Below are 18,840 nucleotides of genomic sequence, written 5' to 3' on the forward strand. Positions count from 1 at the left end.
CATAAATACCGGTCTCCCGTGCATTGTTCGGAACTTTGTCTATCGTAAAGAACAACTAACATTAATAATTTTTTACCAACTGTTCATAATTTTCAATTCGCCTTTTCGTCGTATAAAATGGATAAAAACGTGTTCTTTCTAATGTCATTTATTTGTGCTGTTTGTGCGGCACCCTTCGATCTGAGCGAAAACGCGCAGTTCGACTTAAAGGTCACCGGCAAGACCTTATTTGAAGGAGACATCGCTGGTGTTATTCAACCAGGAGAAACCGCTGCTGATTTAGTAAGCTGCACAAGGTCACTTTTAAAATAATTTAGTCAGCTTTATAGCTTGGTAAATGTTGTAGCGGACTAAACTCGACAACCTGCATAAAGCCGGAGTAGCGCCCAACCTGCGGTGGCCCAACGGCGTCATCCACTACCAGTTCACCGGGCAGTTCAGTCAAAGCGATCGGAATGCCGTTAGAGAAGCAATGACGGAGATCACGACAAAGACCACCAATGTCATTCGCTTCCAAGAGCGCTATTATGAAACTGATTACGTCAATATTGTGAAGGAAGCCGAGTAAGCTTTTGATTTTTCTAGACGGGTGATGTTGGATGAATAAAAACCCTTTGATTTGCAGATGCTCGAGTGAAGTGGGGAAGATAGGTGGTGCGCAGAAGCTGTCGTTGACGGACGCCTGCATAGCGGTTAAAGGAGCCATAATCCATGAACTGATGCACGCCATTGGATTCTGGCATGAACAGTCCCGATTTGACCGTGATGCCTACGTAGAAATCAACTGGAGTAATATTCCCGAAAGTAAGCGAATTTCTCTGCCCTAAAATGAACAATCATCAGCTAGAATTATGCCACTAGAATGTAGCTACAGTAGAATAGAGTAGAGATACGTAGAAATACAGATACAGTACTGTACTGTTACCCTGCACTTGCCGAAATTTTGTACAGTACGAGCGGTGCGGTACTGTAGCCATGTGAAAGTTAAGCCGTTCATGTTCAACTAGCAGCCAGCTGCCTACACGCTGCTGCAGACCGAGTATGTGAATCATGAACGGAGACTGAGCGCGCTCGTACTACGTACGCCTGGTTGAGCCACTGAAACTATCGGCAAATGCAGGGTAACAGTACAGTAATGTAACCTATGCCTAATTTGTTTTATTTAATTTTATTTTATTTGCATCGTTTGTATTGATACTGACGGCACGGATTTTCGGTTTTCAGTGATCTTTTCTTCGTGTGAACAGAATGCACTTTTTGCTAAACTTGTTTTTTTACCAGACAAACGCCCCGATTTCGAAGTGCGTGCCTACGCCCATACCTACGGTACCGCGTACGACTTTGGCTCCATCATGCACTCTGGTCCGTGTGATTCCGCTGTGGACCCATGTCCCACGAATTTCACAATAACAGCCATAACTTCAACCCAAACCTTCGGACAACGCAACGGCCTTAGCCAGATTGATATCCAGGAAATCCGAGCCATGTATGGAGCCACAACCACCACCATTAATCCCTCTGGCAAATCATGTGCCACCTTGTTTCATAATCCAAACTTCTTGGGAACGAACGTGATACTAATGAGCGGACACAATGGAAACCTGGAACCGGCTGATGCGGGACTGGTGCGGTCAGCCAGGGTTTGGTCGGGATGCACGTTGACGACATACCCCTTTGTTGGCTTGCAAGGTGCCGGGCTGGCTTATCCAACTTTCCCGCCAAGCGATGGGTTCTTTAACTTCTCGCCACAGAATCCTTGCAGCTCGGCGCGATGCACCTGCATCTGATAGCTGTTCGGATGCTTGATAAATTGGAGAAAATGAATTTTTAAATAAATACAAAAAAACGGATACGTTGCTATCGCGAATTTCAAAATTGCAGGCTGTCGGATACATGAAATACAGATACTGTGCCGTACGTAATTCATGAAGTTTTTATTATTACGTCAACTGTTCCATAATTCGATCTTTTTCAACCGACGTTACCATTGTTAAGCCGCAGAAAGCAACCACTTATTAAATTAATACTGTTCGGCATCATGTCTTCAGTTTATTCGATCAGTACGATTGTCCATTGTGGGTAATTATCTGTCCCTTGTTTGTGCAATTAGAACATCGTTTGCTTGCATTGATAAGATTTTGCTTCCTTATATTTCGATCTTTTCCGTTTAACGGAGCAGAAAACTGCATAAACGAGTAGGCGTAAGCGTCATCGCGGTACCGGTATGCTGTAGCATACAGTAACAGTAAAGGTCAACCCCGACCCTGGTTATGGACGATTAAGCAAGAATAGCGTGATAAACGTCTTTTAAATGATTTACGTTCGGATCGATACATGATATATAGAGCTCGCTAAGATCCATTGAAGAACGTGAATGCTAGACGACTATTCAAAATGTAGCCGAAGCTTGAATTATTTTTAACGAATGAATGCAAAACCTCTTACGTAGTTTAATACGTGGCCATTTTCTTCCAGCGCGATGATGAATAGCACAGTTGTTCTCAAAGCTTCTATTGCAATGACCTTGCATCATCCTTAAAACTGAACGTTCCGAGTTCGTTCGGTTTAAACTGATCCTGCTACATGTATATATAATGTCAGTCTTACCTTAACTACATAATACGCAGTCTTGCATTTCTCACTGTGTCATAGCTGTCCAAAGGTTTCTCCTTAAAGCATAAACTGAATTGTGCAGTTACAACATTATCATGTCAACGGCGGCTCCAAACGCTAGCAACGCTACCTCGTCCGGCGGCTATATTCCGCCGCCACCATCATGGTCATTCTTTCCCGTCTTTAACCTCGTCACGTTCCTTCTGGTCATCTTCCTCAACTCCGGCGTTCTCGTGGTCTTCATCAGGGACAAGCAGTTGCGCACTCCCTTCGCCATGTATCTGATGAATCTGCTGTGCGCCAACATCGTTATCGCCATCCTACAGAATCCGCTGGACATTGTCACGAGCTACGCTAACATCTGGTATCCCGGTCAAAAGGCCTGTACGGTGTATTTATACGCGAGTTATGCCATCAGCGGCGGGATTATGATCTCGCATGTTCTGATTACGACGAATCGGATCTGGGCAATTTGTTTCCCGTTTTCGTATAAGCATTTTCACACCAAGAAACTCGCTATGGGAGTATGCGTGGGAATGTGGTGTTATGTCCACATTCTCATCTTGCCAGGTAAAACGGAAACCATTATTTAATTAGGCCTATGGTTGGCATTGTGCTAGTACATAAATATATATTAGGGTAGAATTCGAGAGCCAATATGGTTGGTTACAGCAACTCAAATATTGGTTTCTTTGCAAAATTGTTGCACAACGTTAGTTATACATAGTATCTGTACGTGACAGTACGTCAAGTGCATAATTATTTATTGTAGCCAACAATAATATTAAAAAAAGTTCCGTGTTTTATTTGCGAAGCTGCGCCCCTCTGTTGACCAACTTAATCAAATTTTGATTAAGAAGAATTATTTTACAGAAACCTTTATGATTTAAACATAGTAATAATTACTGTATTAGCGTATTATTTTTATTATTTATAATTATATTTACAATCACTCTATTACTGTGATAATAATCTATTACTTTGTACTATGATTTTGAATCACGGCCAGAACCGCTTCTCAGCGTAATAATTTTATAAACACGGAAACCGTTATATTATTGGCGGCCCATGATTCAGCAAATTAAAGATTAAATATTTATTTTATGATGGTGTTGTTGTTCAAAATGCGGTCTGCTTTCCTAGTACAAATGCTCTACATTTCTATTCATAATCGAGAAACAATGCAAAAAGCACACGCGGTATCTAATAAATCTTGCGCAAAAAGCGTAAATATTCAGCGACTAAGCTGAGTGTGAGGTGTGTTCAGCGGCTAAGCTGAGTTTCCTTTGGCATGTCCTATGGATCCTGCCATCTCCACTGGGAACAAATCGTTGTATTACATGTTTATGCTTACTACTCTCCCAGCATGATCGAAATCTGCTTTATGTGACGCTTTCTTGGCGCATCGTTACGGCCGGTTTGTACAGTCATCTGTCGTCGTTTTGATTTTATTAATTTCGTCATTTAGAAATGAATAAACTGCTTAAGATCAATTCTCCGAGACAGTCTGACCTTTACGCTTTACAGTGCAATGAAGAATTCATGAGCTTCATTGAAAGCCAAATAATGCTAGTACAATTATTTAACTTTATTGTAACGGGAGAATAATCCGAGCGGCATTTGTCCATCCGCAATTATTAGGCCGACAACCGTACACGGGTCATGATGGCGATTCATCAGATAAAATAACCCTTAAACCAATGTGATTCACGCACAATACACCAGTTCATTGTTCGGACAGGCCACCTAGTGTATTCATAGAAACTCAAGGACAGGCACACGTCATACCCTGAATTTTTACCGGAAAAAGATTATGATCATAATCTTTTACAATTCATGAATTTTAAAATTAGATTTGACACCGCTGTTAAAAGCGGTACATTTAAATGCCTCACTACGATTTAATCCCAGCCTTTCCTCCTCAAATCCATTTACTGGGTCAAGCAACCTAAAGATGTCAAATGAAAAACAGTTGCAGAGACAGTTTCAGCAAAAGTGTGGAAACGACACTAATAACTTGCCCCATTGGTTGCTCACCATCATAGTCAACAGATTACAGTTACATTACATTACAATGATTACATTTCAGCCAGAATACCGGAGTGTGATTTTTATTATAGGGCTAATCATGGATGGACTGTACTACCGCCCGCCACTGGACATCATGGGGTGCAGCATCAATCTCGGAACGCAAAAAGAATGGTCGGAAGCTGTCCACTGGCTGATCTACAACCTGGCCGAGATTATCGTCGTCTTCGCGTACCCCGTCATCTGCTTCTACCGTATTCGGTCCCGCAAGATAGTAAAGGTCACCACCGGTAACTCCGTCCCGGCTAACTCCAATCCAGCCGACACCAACAGCGCCGAGGCCTCCAACATCTCTAATAAACCTTCGCAGTTTGCCGGGGAGAAGAAGAAAGAGCGCTCCTATGCGTTCATGGTGCTGACGCTGATGACCTGCAGTGTGGCGGTGTTCTGGACGCCCATCATGGTCTTCTATGGGCTTGCGCCGTACGGCTACTTTAATTACACTTTCTACCAGGTGGCTCGAGCGGTGTATTCGTGGGAGTGTGTTCTTGACCCGATTCTTTTTGCCGTCGCCATGAAGGATATCTGGAAGTCCGCGCGACGGATGACTGGTTGGTAAAAACCGCAACATCCGCTCAGAACTACAGAGTACATACTCCAACGATGCATACGATTCAAATGCCAATGTAAAATCATACGAACATACATATTGCAAGCATACGAACATACATATTTACCGTTAACTGCTGAACTGCGTTTACTCAAACTTCTCACTGCTCGGCGCTGTTTCCCATCACCACGTTCTCACTTCACATCCACTGCTACGTTTTATTGAATCCCAAACAGATCTTTTCTTACTGTTACTAACCCGCTGCTGCAAATGGAATATATTCTCATAAATTACAAATTTCAGTCGCTCGGCAAAATACTCGCATTATACTCAACATGTTTCTATGATTCTATCAACGGAGAAGTATTCTTGGAATGGAGATAGTAAAGCATCGGTTATATGGATCTAGCCGCACTGATATTGGATTGTCGCACAATTCCGTCTGAATGTCGCAATTCGATTCATCCAAAACCGAAACGTGCCAACAAAATCAAAATTATGTTTGTCGTTACTGGGTTAGCATTTTTTCATTACTTGATTAACTTCAATGTGTCAGAAAATTGTCTTGTGTTTTTTTTTTCTGCAGTATAATTATTATTAGACGCAGTTTAACAACAATGACAACTTGTATTTTTTTAACAACTTGTATTTTTTTAACAACAACAACTTGTATTTTTAACAACTTGTATTTTTTTTGCATAGCTGGAATTTCAATTTTCTGATCGCGAATGTTATTCGCCCGGCCTGCTGCATTGGCAGACCCGAAATGTTTTGTTTACTAGTATTTACTTCCCGATAAAGTCTGTTTATGGACTAAAAACTGTGTAAATGATAACTACTAAATTTGAGTTCACTTTCTTCGTTGCCGCTGTCACTGTGCAGTTCAAGATTGCACCGCTCGTCAGGATTAAATCATCCAGCGTTTTCGTTCTTAAATACGGACGTCGTCTGTCATTGTGAAGAACGCATTTATCAAAACGCTGATACTCGTAATTACAAAAACATTTACGCACGCCAGTTGCGCATGCCGGCTATAATGCATCAATCTATTTACTGACAAACCAGACCGCAGCTCTGCGTTTTAGAAAGTCAGAACTGCGAGAGAACGACGAGTCTATTCAGAAATAACATCGAAAGTTAAGCGTTGAATTATATTTTTGTAATGAAGTACAAGACACATGAATGACATGATCTATAATACTCGTACCCTCCGTGTCAGCGAAAATTTGACTCTTTGCTATGTACGTTCATGACGTTAATATGACATACCTGAAGCCGCAAAACTTTCAAGGTTTACCATTACACGGCGTACTGAGTTACCAATTGTTATGAAATATTGATGGAAAATTTGCGGTGATATCATTTCGGACTTCCTTTTTATATAATTTTATCTCGTCATATTATATCTTTACTACAGAAAAAGGATCTGTCAAAATCTTTTCGGGCAAATTCCGTGTTTGCCAATCCAGCTGATATTTTCGCATATTTATTAATGTAGGTGGGTGCAAGCTAGGAGCTAGTCATACCCATACTGTATATACTTTAAAGTACTTTATATTGGATTTTTTTAAGGTGATAGAACAGTTAGCGATTCTCGTATAATTCTGCTTTAATTTACCAATTTCTGCGCCGTAGCTGAGGTTGTGCCGCAAGCGAAATTTCTTTATTGAAGCGTAATTGTCTGGTTGCGGCAAAATAATGTCAACGGCGGCGACAAACGTTAGTAATGCCACATCGCCCGGTGCTTACGCTCCGCCGCCGCCATCATGGTCATTCATTCCCGTGTTTACCGTGGTCACCTTCCTCTTGGTCATCTTTCTCAGCACTGGCGTTCTCGTGTTCTTCATCAAGGACAAGCAGTTGCGCACTCCCTTCGCCATGTACCTGATGAATTGCTGTGCGCCAACATCGTTATGGCAATCCTGCAGAATCCGCTGGACATCGTCACGAGTTACGCTGACAGCTGGTATCCCGGTCAAAAGGCCTGTACGGTGTATTTATACGCGACTTATGCCATCGGTGGGGGAATTATGGTCTCGCATATTCTGATTACGACGAATCGGATTTGGGCGATTTGTTTCCCGTTTTCGTATATGCATTATCACACCAAGAAACTCGTGTGCGTGGGAATGTGGTGATAAGTCCATATACTTATTCTACCAAGTGAAACCAAAACTAATACTAATTACAAATAGAAGAACAAATGCCCAAGGGCGAAGACCGAACAGTAATTAAATACAGTTGCAGCTGTTTATTGTAGTTGAATGATTCCCAAAAAATAACCTTTTTTACAGAGTATTTTGTGAATTTGTTTATATGTGCAGTATCTGCAGCTTCGATTTTCGATAGTTGGCAGCATCATATGACAATTTACAGGATTCACATTTTTGAAAATTTCTTGAGATGCAATGGCTAGCTCAAAATTAATGTTATGTATTTTTTTGTAATACTAAAACGTTCACGTTTTCGTGCATTGGCAGACCGGAGCGAAACCAGAAAAAACTGTTTTATTAGTAGTGATTTGATTTTATTAATTTTATGCAAATTTGTTTGGTTAGCGGGCACAGATCAAAGCAGTTTCTATGAAAGGCCAGGTTAAACTAATTGTTTTAGGTGTTTTTTTTTCTTGATCCGCAGTAAAGTTTTTCCACAGTAAAGGGCAGACTGCTTCGACTGCTGCTTCCTGCTTCGAAAACAACATGGAGTATGAGCGCATTTGCGCACGGCCCGTTTCTTCTCTGGTCACTCGTAAATGCTGAGCCGAACAAACTAAGTATTTCAGGAAGGAAAAGAACAAAGAAAGTATTGGGTTTTTTCCGAGGACAAAACTTTACTACAAGTACCACATTTCGTGGCACACGTATCCACTCAACTGGTCATCGAAAAAGCTGCTGGTAGTATTAGTTTTATGTGAAAGTCTTTTCGCGTATGTCAGCATATAATACTGTTCAAGTCGTAACAGCCGACTAAGTACATATAAGAAACAACTTCTTTTCCGCCTTTCAACGGCTTGCTCGATTATTAGAAACATCTCTAAATGGAAGGAAACGCAAGATTTTGAGGCGAGGTCAGAAACAGAACAACGATCAAAGCAAAATAAAATGGCAGCCAAGGGCGGACATTACTGGACGCTAGCGTTATCTCCGTAGAATTTCTTGTGTTACATAAATCTGTGTTGCAGACGCAATATTGATATCCGTTTCCTGCTTGATGGCATCCTACTGAATATTCTGGGCGGCCCAGTCCTTTGAATTTCTGGCTGGGTCCTGGTGGTCCTTCACCTTGACATCCTTTTCCCCGTATAAAGCTTCTATCCATCTTCGGTCTGTCAGGGTAGTCAGGGTCATGAGCAACCTCCATACAGTTTCCAGGACAGATCAGCTTATAAAAATATGACGAATTCATTTTTTCAAACCAGGCCCCGCAAGCGTATTCTAACCCTGACTCGTAACTTCCTTCTTTACAAAAATAACATGACAACGCGGAAGTAGCTTCAGGAAATCTGGTCAAGACGTATTCTACAACGACCAATAGGAGGATCACATTCACCATCGCAGGTAAGAATATGCTCCAACTGCTATTCAATGATTAAATAATTATTAAAATGGTGATTTTTGCCCATGGGTGTTATAGAAAACCTAACATTAACGCCAGGTATATAATATTCACTCTACAGTCGATAGGCAGTCAAGGTTTATGTGTTATCACTATATCCAAACACAAAAAAAGCCAGTTTCTGCTACTTTAACGGCTGAATAGCGTGCAAAACTTAAGTACAGCTACGGGCCGACGGCAAGAAACCAACATAGAAAACCCAGAATACAGTAGTTACTGCGCTAATAGAATTTAGTAAAATACTGTACTCCTTTAAGCGGGCAGCTGCGGGCTTAGCAACGACCGCTTTCCCATCAGTAAAGTGTACACATAATACAGAATATAAGTACGGTAACTCGTATAATAATATATAATTATATACGTATAATTATATAAGTACGTATAATTATATAAGTACGTATATACGTATAATAAGTATAATTAACAAGGTACGTATATACGTAAGGTATAAGAACGTATATATACATATAAGAACGTATGTATATAAGAGCGTATGTATATAAGAACAAGAACGAACAAGAACGTATGTAACAAGAACAAGAAACGTAACGTAACGTATGTAACGTATGTAACGTAACGTAACGTATGAAACGTAACGTATGTAACGTAACGTAACGTATGTAACGTACGTATGTATGTAACGTAACGTATGTATGTAACGTATGTATGACTGTATGTAACGTATGTATGAGAAGATAGAGATTTTGGTTGTTTTTTAATGTTTAAATTTTAACTTTCACGTAGTGTACCGGCGCTTGCAATCATTGTTATCTTGGCGGCTATTGCCCAATAAATATTTATGTATGACTTGACATGTAACGTATGTAACAAGAACAAGAACGTATGTATATAATATATATTCTTATATAGGGGGAAAAATGTGTCTAGCCGAACCAATCCCTTGTACTTCTGATGTAAGCCAGCTGGTGGTTTACGTTGTAGCTTGACAGTGTTTTATGTAAAGCGCTGCCATTAAGATTGCAGGTACTGATAACAGGTAAGCAGCACTCGTACAACTGCAGGTAAACAGGCTAAAACTGTGTTATAGCCCAGACCTGCCTGGTGCAGCTAATACCACATGTACCGTCAATGCCGCACAGCCTTAATAGCAGCGCTTTACATAAAACGCTGTGCTGCCACAACGTAAACCACCAGCTGGCTTACATCAGAAGTACAAGGGACTGGTTCGGCTAGACACATTTTTCCCCCTTATATTATGTATGTACAAGCTTGTCCGGTAATTTCTGACGAATCAATACAGCGAACTACACAGATTTGCGTGTTACGCCTAAATTCACACTACGGCGCGCCACGCCACACTGTTCAAACACGTAACTTGCATTTGGCTGGCTGTTGGCTTGGCATTTGGCTGGCTGTTGGCTTGGTACATGCCATATAATTCAATGAGAATAACAGTAACTGCCTGGCGAAAGGTGGCTAAAAACGGTCGGTGTGGTAATGGACAATCTAACTGCGGAGCGGATTTAGGCAGATCAGATAAGCGTAGTGACGTGGCCATCGTTTTAAGCGCAAATTTCGCGCTAGCTGTACCTTTGCGTAGGAAATTACCGGACAAGCTTGTATATAAGAACGTATGTATACGTATATACATAAGGTACGTATATACGTAAGGTACGTACCTATATACGTATAATTATATAAGTACGGTAACTCGACTAATACTTGTGAAAACCCCGTCAACATTAATGGAGTGAAACTTAAAACCATAGCTGGCTTTTCCGAAAAAATTTGCGTCTTATACCAAAACATGGAGCGCACTTCGATGATGTGGTATTCTTCAAATTTAAAAAAAAATGATTGCTTGTAGTACCATTGCCGCTACATTTGCGGAACAGATCGCTAATTTAGCATTTAACTGCCGCTCTAAACCTGATGATTGCCTATAAAGGCTCTGTCTTATTATTTTATAATGTTGATCGTTGAGTTCCCAGGTATAGTATGCAACTGTGTTAAATTGTGATGCATAATGCATCAAACAGGTGTACGTTTCTATCTAAATTACCATCGATAGCTTCTTAAACTACCAGAAGAATAAGTACGTTAAACACGATAGCAGTCGGCGTGTTTGGTGTGTTTTTAGATGCAACGTTGGGCTTCGAATGGTACAAGTGCTCTGGTGGCGATGACTGCACAAACGCGCAAGAGCACCTGCTGGTATCTTGTCCGCCATCAACAACGACGTGCATTTCAATCCGCCACACAAGCTCGCCACAAAACTATTAGAAATGGGCAAGGGGTACTAACACATTCGTTTGACATTTTGACAGTCCAAATCGTGCAGAAAACGTTCCATTTTTGTTGCACAATGTTTTACTTCAGACGCACCATATTATGCAAGATATTGTGCTCCAGGGTACTTCAGCCGTGTCTGGATAGATGCGCGACAGCGTTCACGTTTTCGGGTGGAAGTGGATGTCTTAGTGTGCGGCACCACCAAATGCAACGGAAAAAACGATAAGCCCTATCAACCTAATACGGATTCCCCTTCACAGAACTCTGGCACAACAACCACCACTCCAGCAACTACAGCTGCTACCGCGTGCAAATAAACCGATTTCTTTAAGGCAGGGCGTAAAACGTGGCAGTGGCACCTGCCAGTGGCACTGCCAATGGCATGGCGAGCAATAAAACCTGACGGTCACTTATTCTCCCGAATGCCTTAAATACCACGGCGAGGTGCAGCATGAACTGATGCATGTCATGGGATTCGTTCACGAGCATTCGCGCTCCGACCGTGATAACTATGTAACAATTATCTGGGACAACATTGCAAAAAGTAAGGGTTACCGATATTTCTGAAAAGTGAAACAAGTGATTTGCTGCAACCGCTGATATGATTGTCATATCTTCGTTTCTGCAAGGTGATGTCGATCAGTTTGCCAAGCATGAAGAAGGGAACACGTATGGATTGCCATACGACTACGAATCAGTTATGCACTACAAACATAACGCTTTCGCAAAAAACAGTTCTTTTCCGACTATTCTGCCGACTGTCAGAAATTCAAAGATCGGGCAGAACAAAAACCTTAGTCCGATGGACGTGGTCAGGATCAATCGAAGATTCCGCTGTGGTGTGCCTGATCCAGGCAGTTTTATCGGTAAGTACTGTATGGCCCTACGCCCCTTACCTATGGTTAAATACAATTGGAATACGAGTACTGAACTTTCTAAATTTGAAGCTTCTTGCTACTATACGCTTCCCTGGAGTGAAGAGCAAGAAGAGGGAGGAAAGGGTTACCGAGGCAGATAAGTTTCTTTTTCCTAAGGAAATTTTGTGTTTGGTGGTTATTACCAAATAGCTGGACTGAGCTAAATACTGATTCCAGAATGGGTTTTGATATTTATTCCAAGGAAAGCATGTGACAGCATGTTCCAAATAAGCGTTATCAATTCACCAAGAAAATAAGCAGAAACAAAATGTTTTGTTTTTGAAGTTTTGAAGGTAATTTTGGGATGGTTATTGGCTGAAGCCGGCAGTCAGAATTTTGTTTCGACCTTTTCAAAATTTGAAAAGTGCTTTCTAGATCAGAAAAATCCGCGGATTCTGAATCTGTAATTGGTTTGCGTTAAACAAAAAAGGTTGATCCGTATTCGATAACTGGTGAGATTTTCCGCGTTTCTCTGACAGTCAACGATGGTAACACGAACACGGCTACGGAATCTACTACGGAAACAAATAGTGGTATGGAAACAAATAGTGAACCCGTCGTCAGCGAAAATCAGCAGATTGGAAAGTCTATCAGTAAGTGACGTACACGTCCCATTGGTAAATTGATTCAGTTGCCTAATTTTATCATTATCATCGCTTCAGAGCCCGGAAATTTTGATGTGATCATGATTGGGTACGTGTCCTACCTCTCTATGGCTCAGACAGAAAAGCTTCTCTACCGATTGCTTGTTATTTGGAAAAATATTTTAAGTAAGCGTTTTCATTGAAATAGCCGTATGAGGAAACAAAGACATTATGTTCTGTGCTAAATCTTTCTGCAGACGATTACGAAGTTACCGGTCTGAAGATCAGCATTGTCAAAATGACAAATGTTTTTGATTTCGGTGGCGCACGTATTAACAAGGTGTGGTATCGGCTGACCGGAAACACTGCATTGTCTTTCAACACTGCCGCTGTCTCTAAGGCCTTCGAGCAGACTGTCGCCGATGCACATCTTGGGGATTTTACATTCACTTTCGGTGGTGGTAAGCGTGCCCGAAACTCACGAAAGGAGATCTGCCCGTGCACGAACTATTCCTTATTTCGAACTATTGATTCCTGAGGTTTGTTCGTAGGGTTATCCTCCAAGTAACGAAAAATCCTGGTCCTTCATGGTTACACTGAACTTGAAAAAAGGCACACCCAAACAATCCACAATTAAATTTTATTAAATACCGTGACGGCTAACGAGCAGTCTGTAACGGTGCGCGTGCGCCCAAACGTGAACGTTTTGTGTTATTCAACCTTCCGTCTTATGTACCTACTTCGAACAGAGTAAAAGCCTCTGATGATTTTAACTGCTCTTGTTGCGTACTAATTAAATTACGATGCCGATAACAAAAAGCAACCGTAGAGCTCGCACTTTGCGATTGCGATAATAGACATTATGTATTCGACTAGCTGTTTCCACAACGCTTCGGCTTTTTCTACTCAGTAAATTTCATTTTAATCCGGTCGACACCATGCATGCGAAACACCGTGAACACCACCGCACCAATAAACACGGTAAACGACCGAATTTCTGGTGAATTTAGATAATTATATTAATGAGAAGTTTCCATTACCGATGTATTTCGTGATGGAGTGCTCAAAGTGCAGAGACGTTTTCCGTATTGTTTGCCAAGGTGCTGTGAATACAGCGCAAGCAATATATTTATTGCGGTTACGAGATGAGACTGGCAAATTCTTCGTCCTTCTTGACCTTTTGTCTCTGTTCTGCAATGTCCCGTATTCTGCCTTTGATTTCAGTTGTTTTCTACTTTAATTTTCGTCGCGTTTTGTGATGTTCGATTGTTCGTCGTTGATTTCCTTTCAATTACCCTCATCCAGATTCAGAGCTATATTGCAACGAATGGGTTACACGGTTACACCAGACGGCTAAAGCCACCATCACGAGAAGGCCGACCAAACCCAATTTATATTCTAAAAGCCCGTAGTCGAAAATCCGGCCAAATAGTATCCCTTTCATCTAAACCCGTCCCGCTTTGAAAGCCAGAGCGGAAACTGATTCGAAAGCCAATGGCAGCCAGCAACTTTAACCGTCCAAAACGTCCAGACGGAAATCATGTCCTCCGGAAGTTGCCCTTCTAATCGTTCAAAATGACAAGAAACCATGAAAAAGGCCGCATCAGATTTTTTCCACTCATTTGAGCCTTTGAACAAGAAATAGAGGACAACTTTCGGTTTTTGCCCCGGCCGGTTCCGGTGAAGTGGATGTCAATGCTTGAGTGTGAATTTAGATACCGGCCTCTCTGTTGGAATTTATGTTAGTTTACAAGCATCCGTACTCCTACACGACATTACACTCAAGTGGAGACTCTTGGACTGGAATTCAAAGTTCTGAAAATTCAAAAAGCCTGCAGACAAATTCATAGTTCGGCAGAAATTTCCAGACACGAAATCTCACCCTGTCTTCTTTTTCGCTTCCGAAACTTAAGAAAACTGGACGCTTCTCGATTTGTCTCACTCCTCGCGAACTGGGATACATTTTTAACTTACTGTTACATAGTGCTCTGTTAGCTGTGAGCCTGTGGCTGCCCATTGACAAATAGCGGGTTTATAACAATAATTTTGGGGGGTGGAGACTTCTGGTACATTGGTAGGCGCTGATCCCCACCAGAAACCGCAGCACTTTACGTTTTACGGTTTATGGATCGCATCATGCACAACGTATTACAACAAACCTGTGCACAAACCGCGCAAGGAAATTCTACCCTTTGGGTATCTTTTAGAAAAACTGGTTTAACACGTTTGTAGAGCATTTCTATGGATACCAATCGTGAGCTTTTACATTTTAAGCTAAAAACAGCTGTAACGGTACTCGTACTAAAGAATAATGACAGAATGACTGGAATTCGTCGCTTCAAGAAATTATAGCACAATTGTTCGTTTATTGCATGTATTCGTTTACGAGAAATAAGGCACAGGGTTAATTCGGCACGTACGATGCGGTCCTCTTATCAGATTTTGTGTCTTATTTTTTTTGTATTATGCAATCTGCTTCGTGTCTAAACCTGTTTGATCAGTACACGCAGCCGACATTATGGACGTTTATTTATGTTAACACTTGTTTACCAACGTTAGTACACTATAACGTGTGTTTCCGTGCGTTATTTGTCCCGGGTAGTCATCCGATACGCTGAAACCTGAACCACTTTACACACCTATTATTCATTTTCGCATCGATTCGAAGTCGTATAAATACTGTGCGTTAACTGTATAAGATACTCGCGAGTAATTTTTGGTCGTGGATGAGATGGAGGAATACGGAAGCTCGTAGCGGAGCTGGAGACTGACACGAAAGCTACGAAGGGGACGAAACTCATCGCGCCCATACTGTACAAACTCATCGATGAGAATCAACAGCTGCGTAAAAAAGTCGAAGCGCTCGAAGGGCAGCAGCTACGTCGGAGTGTGGGTCAACTGAGAGATGATGTCACAACACTTGGGACTACCATGCAGCGAATTGTGGAAGAAGAACTGCCGGCGCTGGAGAACCGAGTTCTTGAGACCGAATCCAAGATGGCGGAGAACCGTGCCGAACCGGATCAGCCTGCAGCACATCACCAGCCAACAATGCCTAAAGCAAACAAGCCTGTGCGTTCAACAACCAACCCATCTAATGATCCTGAAATCGTCGAAGTCAAGACTGATTGGGCTACTGTAACTCGTCGAAAGATCATCAAAGGAAATCATCGAACTGGAGGAATTGACGATGCTAACCCACGACACAACCTGGCCAAAAAGCTAAGTTTGCAACGTAAAGCTCATTTAGACGTATGCGTAATGGGTATTCCGCTACATAATAATGCGGGATTCGAATCTACAGAAGAATATGCGAACGATTTTAAGACATCACTGGGGGATTTGGGTGTGAATGTACGCTTTGTTAAAGTCTTTGAGCGTAAAGAAGGTGACAAGCGTAGTACTACTTGCGCGCGTATTGGTACTTTCGCCGATTGTGAAGATGCCCTGATGTCAGCAGATATATGGCCTACGAATGTATCGCTGAGGCGCTGGGAATATAAACCACCTGCTCCGCAGGCGGGAAACGGGAAATCGCGGGTTTTTCATCGCAACCAGCGTTGAAAGACTCGCTAAGATGTGAGAAATTTAGATTGGTCAAACCTGCAGTAAAATCTAAGCTGTCGGCGTTCACAAATGTTAAATTCAAACTTTGTAATATTAACGGTATACTTTCCAAGTCTTCTTCCGTAAAACAGTTTTGTAGTGGTTCTGACATAGTCGGATTTACAGAAACTTGGGATAGATCTGAATACCCAGATTCGTTATTCGCTGATTTGAGAAGCTTCAACGTTTTCAGGCGACCTAGAAGTACTGATCCCCATGGTGGCGTGTGCTTTGCCGTTCGAAAAAATTTAGACGCTGTAAGACGGACTGACCTGGAAAATAATGATCTTGAGTTGTTGTTTATAGAAATAACAAAAATTAATATTTTAGCTGCGGCATTTTATTCGGCGCCTTCTCGAGTATCTATAGATCTTCCAATTTTGATCGAACATCTGAGAAATATCCCGCATGCAAATTTTTCAAAACTGCTACTTGTTGGTGATTTCAATCTTCCCGATATTGATTGGACTAAGAATTGTGCGAGTAGCAAACAAAGTCGTGAATTTTTAAGGTGTTTGAAAGAGTTTAATCTAAAACAAATAATTTTTTGCCCTACGCGTAAAAACAATATTCTTGACTTTTGCATTATTCCTACGGTGTGGTCAGCAAGTGTCCCTGAAAGTGTTTGCCCTCCGTCAACAACAAACGATCACAATGGGGTTTTCATTGAATTTCCTAGGCAGAAACGAAAAGATACTAAAGTACTAAAAAAGCGTTGGGTAATTACGGATGAAGCTAGTTTACAGTTTCGTAACCATTTGTATGAAATTGATTGGAATGCACTGCTACTAAACCTTAGTCCGGATGAGCAAGCGGTTTTTATTGAAAACACGGTTCTTGAAGTAGCTAAGGCATTCTTTCAGCTAAAAGAGGTCAGGTACAGGATGGCTGAATTCGAGTATCCTGCAAGCTTGCGTAATGCGATACGTAGCCGGAACTCTGCATTTGACCGTTTTAAGCGTGAGCTGAATACTTTGCGAAAAGAAAGATTGCGACATGAATGGTTGAAAAAGTCTCGGTTAGCAGAGAGGCAGGCTAATGCATATTACCGTATGCAAACAATGAAGATTGCGGCTGTATCTCGGCATGATAGCAAAAAATTCTGGCGCTTCGTAAAAGCTGCGGTAGATCGTCCAAATATGCCTCCACTGAAACGACCGAATGGTCTTCATGCTGTGGACGATGAAGAAAAGGCTGAGTGTTTAAATGAACAATACGCGAGTGTGTTTGGCCAGTGTCCAGTGCATTGTATGGCTGCTGCTCATGTCACTGAAGATGTAACAGAAGAAAGCTTATTTGCTAGTGATAGCGACATTTGGGACGTTCTGCAAGCAATTAATTGTAATAAATCTAGCGGACCGTATGATCTATCTTCAAACCTTCTTAAAACTTGTGGCGCTTCACTGATCCATCCCCTGAAAATTTTGTTCAATAATTGTTTAAAGAAAAGCGTATTTCCCATGTCATGGAAAACCTTTTTCGTAACTCCGGTCGTCAAACAAGCCGCTGATCAGACCAACCCTGCAAACTGGCGCCCAGTGGCAATGTTACATCCTCTGTCGAAATTATTTGAAAAATTTATTTGTAAAATTTTGAAATTGCAAATTGGTAATTTTACAGATAAACAATTTGCTTACCGTGAAAAGCATTCTACCGAACTTTTGTTAACTTTGTTCTGTCAAAAATTAGCAGATGCTAAAGGTCGTGGTAAACGTGTCGACATTATTCTGTTGGATTGCAGCAAGGCTTTCGATAAGGTTGATCACTCTATTTTACTTGCAAAATTATCGAAAATGAATGTTTCGTGTAAAGTTGTAAACCTTATCAGTAGCTACCTATCAAATCGAGTGCAGTCGGTTATTGTAAATGGCAAGAAATCGGTGTTTTTACCGGCTACAAGCGGAGTCCCTCAAGGGTCGCTTGTCGGTCCCAAATTGTTTAACTGTCTCCTTAGTGATTTTCCTGCTGTTTGTGTCCATGGCAGTGAAATGTTGCTGTTTGCTGATGACGTAATGATGTACAAAATAATCGAATCAGATGTGGATGCGCTAGATTTCCAAAAAGATCTGGATGCCGTCACTGAATGGGCGCGCAAGCATAACTTGATTTTCAATGCGAAAAAGTCGGCCTGTATTCAGTTCTCGTTCAGAAAGAAAATATCTCAGCCCTATAAAGTAAACGGAGAAAGTGTCCCCATAGCTGATTCGGCTAAGTATTTGGGAATTTACGTAGAGCGCAGTTGCAAATGGAAATTGCAGTCTGAAAATATTTCGAGTCGAATGTTAAAGCGTTTGCGTTACCTTAACACGTTATTTCGTTCCCGAGACTTGTCAGCACGTTGTATGCTGTATACGAGCCTCGTTCTGTCCATCTCTGATTACTGTGCGTCTGTCACCTTTTCAACTCAAAAAGGACTAATCGATATTGTGGAGAACGTTCAAAAAAGATTCATTCAATCACTTCACCTTAAAACTGACCGGATAGACTATATTGGCAGATTAAAGGAGCTACAGTGGGAGCCCATTGTACGGCGCAATCTGAAGCGCAGTCTTCAGCTTACGTACAAGTTTGTATACAACCTAGTCCCTTATGGCGACAAGTTATTTTGTAAGGA

General features: G+C 41.5%; 3 protein-coding genes across 4 annotated transcripts; all 3 read left to right on the plus strand.

The window, feature by feature from the left end:
- The first annotated feature begins 34 nt into the window (after positions 1–34).
- LOC129595976 (zinc metalloproteinase nas-13-like) lies at positions 35–2,149 on the plus strand. Its single transcript, XM_055493112.1, has 4 exons — positions 35–282; positions 347–564; positions 626–804; positions 1,282–2,149. Exons 1-4 carry the CDS (start codon positions 118–120, stop codon positions 1,785–1,787), a joined length of 1,068 nt encoding a protein of 355 aa, XP_055349087.1. The 5' UTR covers positions 35–117; the 3' UTR covers positions 1,788–2,149.
- Positions 2,150–2,708: 559 nt separating this feature from the next.
- On the plus strand, positions 2,709–5,318 carry LOC129596034 (alpha-2B adrenergic receptor-like). The gene is made up of 2 exons (XM_055493188.1): positions 2,709–3,183; positions 4,734–5,318. Exons 1-2 carry the CDS (start codon positions 2,709–2,711, stop codon positions 5,258–5,260), a joined length of 1,002 nt encoding a protein of 333 aa, XP_055349163.1. The 3' UTR covers positions 5,261–5,318.
- A 5,302-nt stretch (positions 5,319–10,620) lies between these two features.
- On the plus strand, positions 10,621–13,385 carry LOC129595978 (zinc metalloproteinase nas-14-like). 2 transcript variants are annotated; one of them, XM_055493115.1, is made up of 8 exons: positions 10,621–10,818; positions 10,968–11,123; positions 11,207–11,663; positions 11,749–11,985; positions 12,516–12,629; positions 12,699–12,806; positions 12,878–13,081; positions 13,172–13,385. In XM_055493115.1, exons 3-8 carry the CDS (start codon positions 11,579–11,581, stop codon positions 13,186–13,188), a joined length of 765 nt encoding a protein of 254 aa, XP_055349090.1. In that variant the 5' UTR covers positions 10,621–10,818; positions 10,968–11,123; positions 11,207–11,578; the 3' UTR covers positions 13,189–13,385. The 2 variants fall into 2 exon arrangements, with proteins under 2 accessions (XP_055349090.1, XP_055349091.1); XM_055493116.1 differs by having other exon boundaries at positions 11,240–11,663.
- Positions 13,386–18,840: the final 5,455 nt, after the last annotated feature.

This window comes from Paramacrobiotus metropolitanus, unplaced genomic scaffold (genome assembly GCF_019649055.1).
Source record: "Paramacrobiotus metropolitanus isolate TYO unplaced genomic scaffold, Prichtersi_v1.0 Parri_scaffold0000085, whole genome shotgun sequence".
Classification (NCBI taxonomy): Eukaryota; Metazoa; Tardigrada; class Eutardigrada; order Parachela; family Macrobiotidae; genus Paramacrobiotus; species Paramacrobiotus metropolitanus.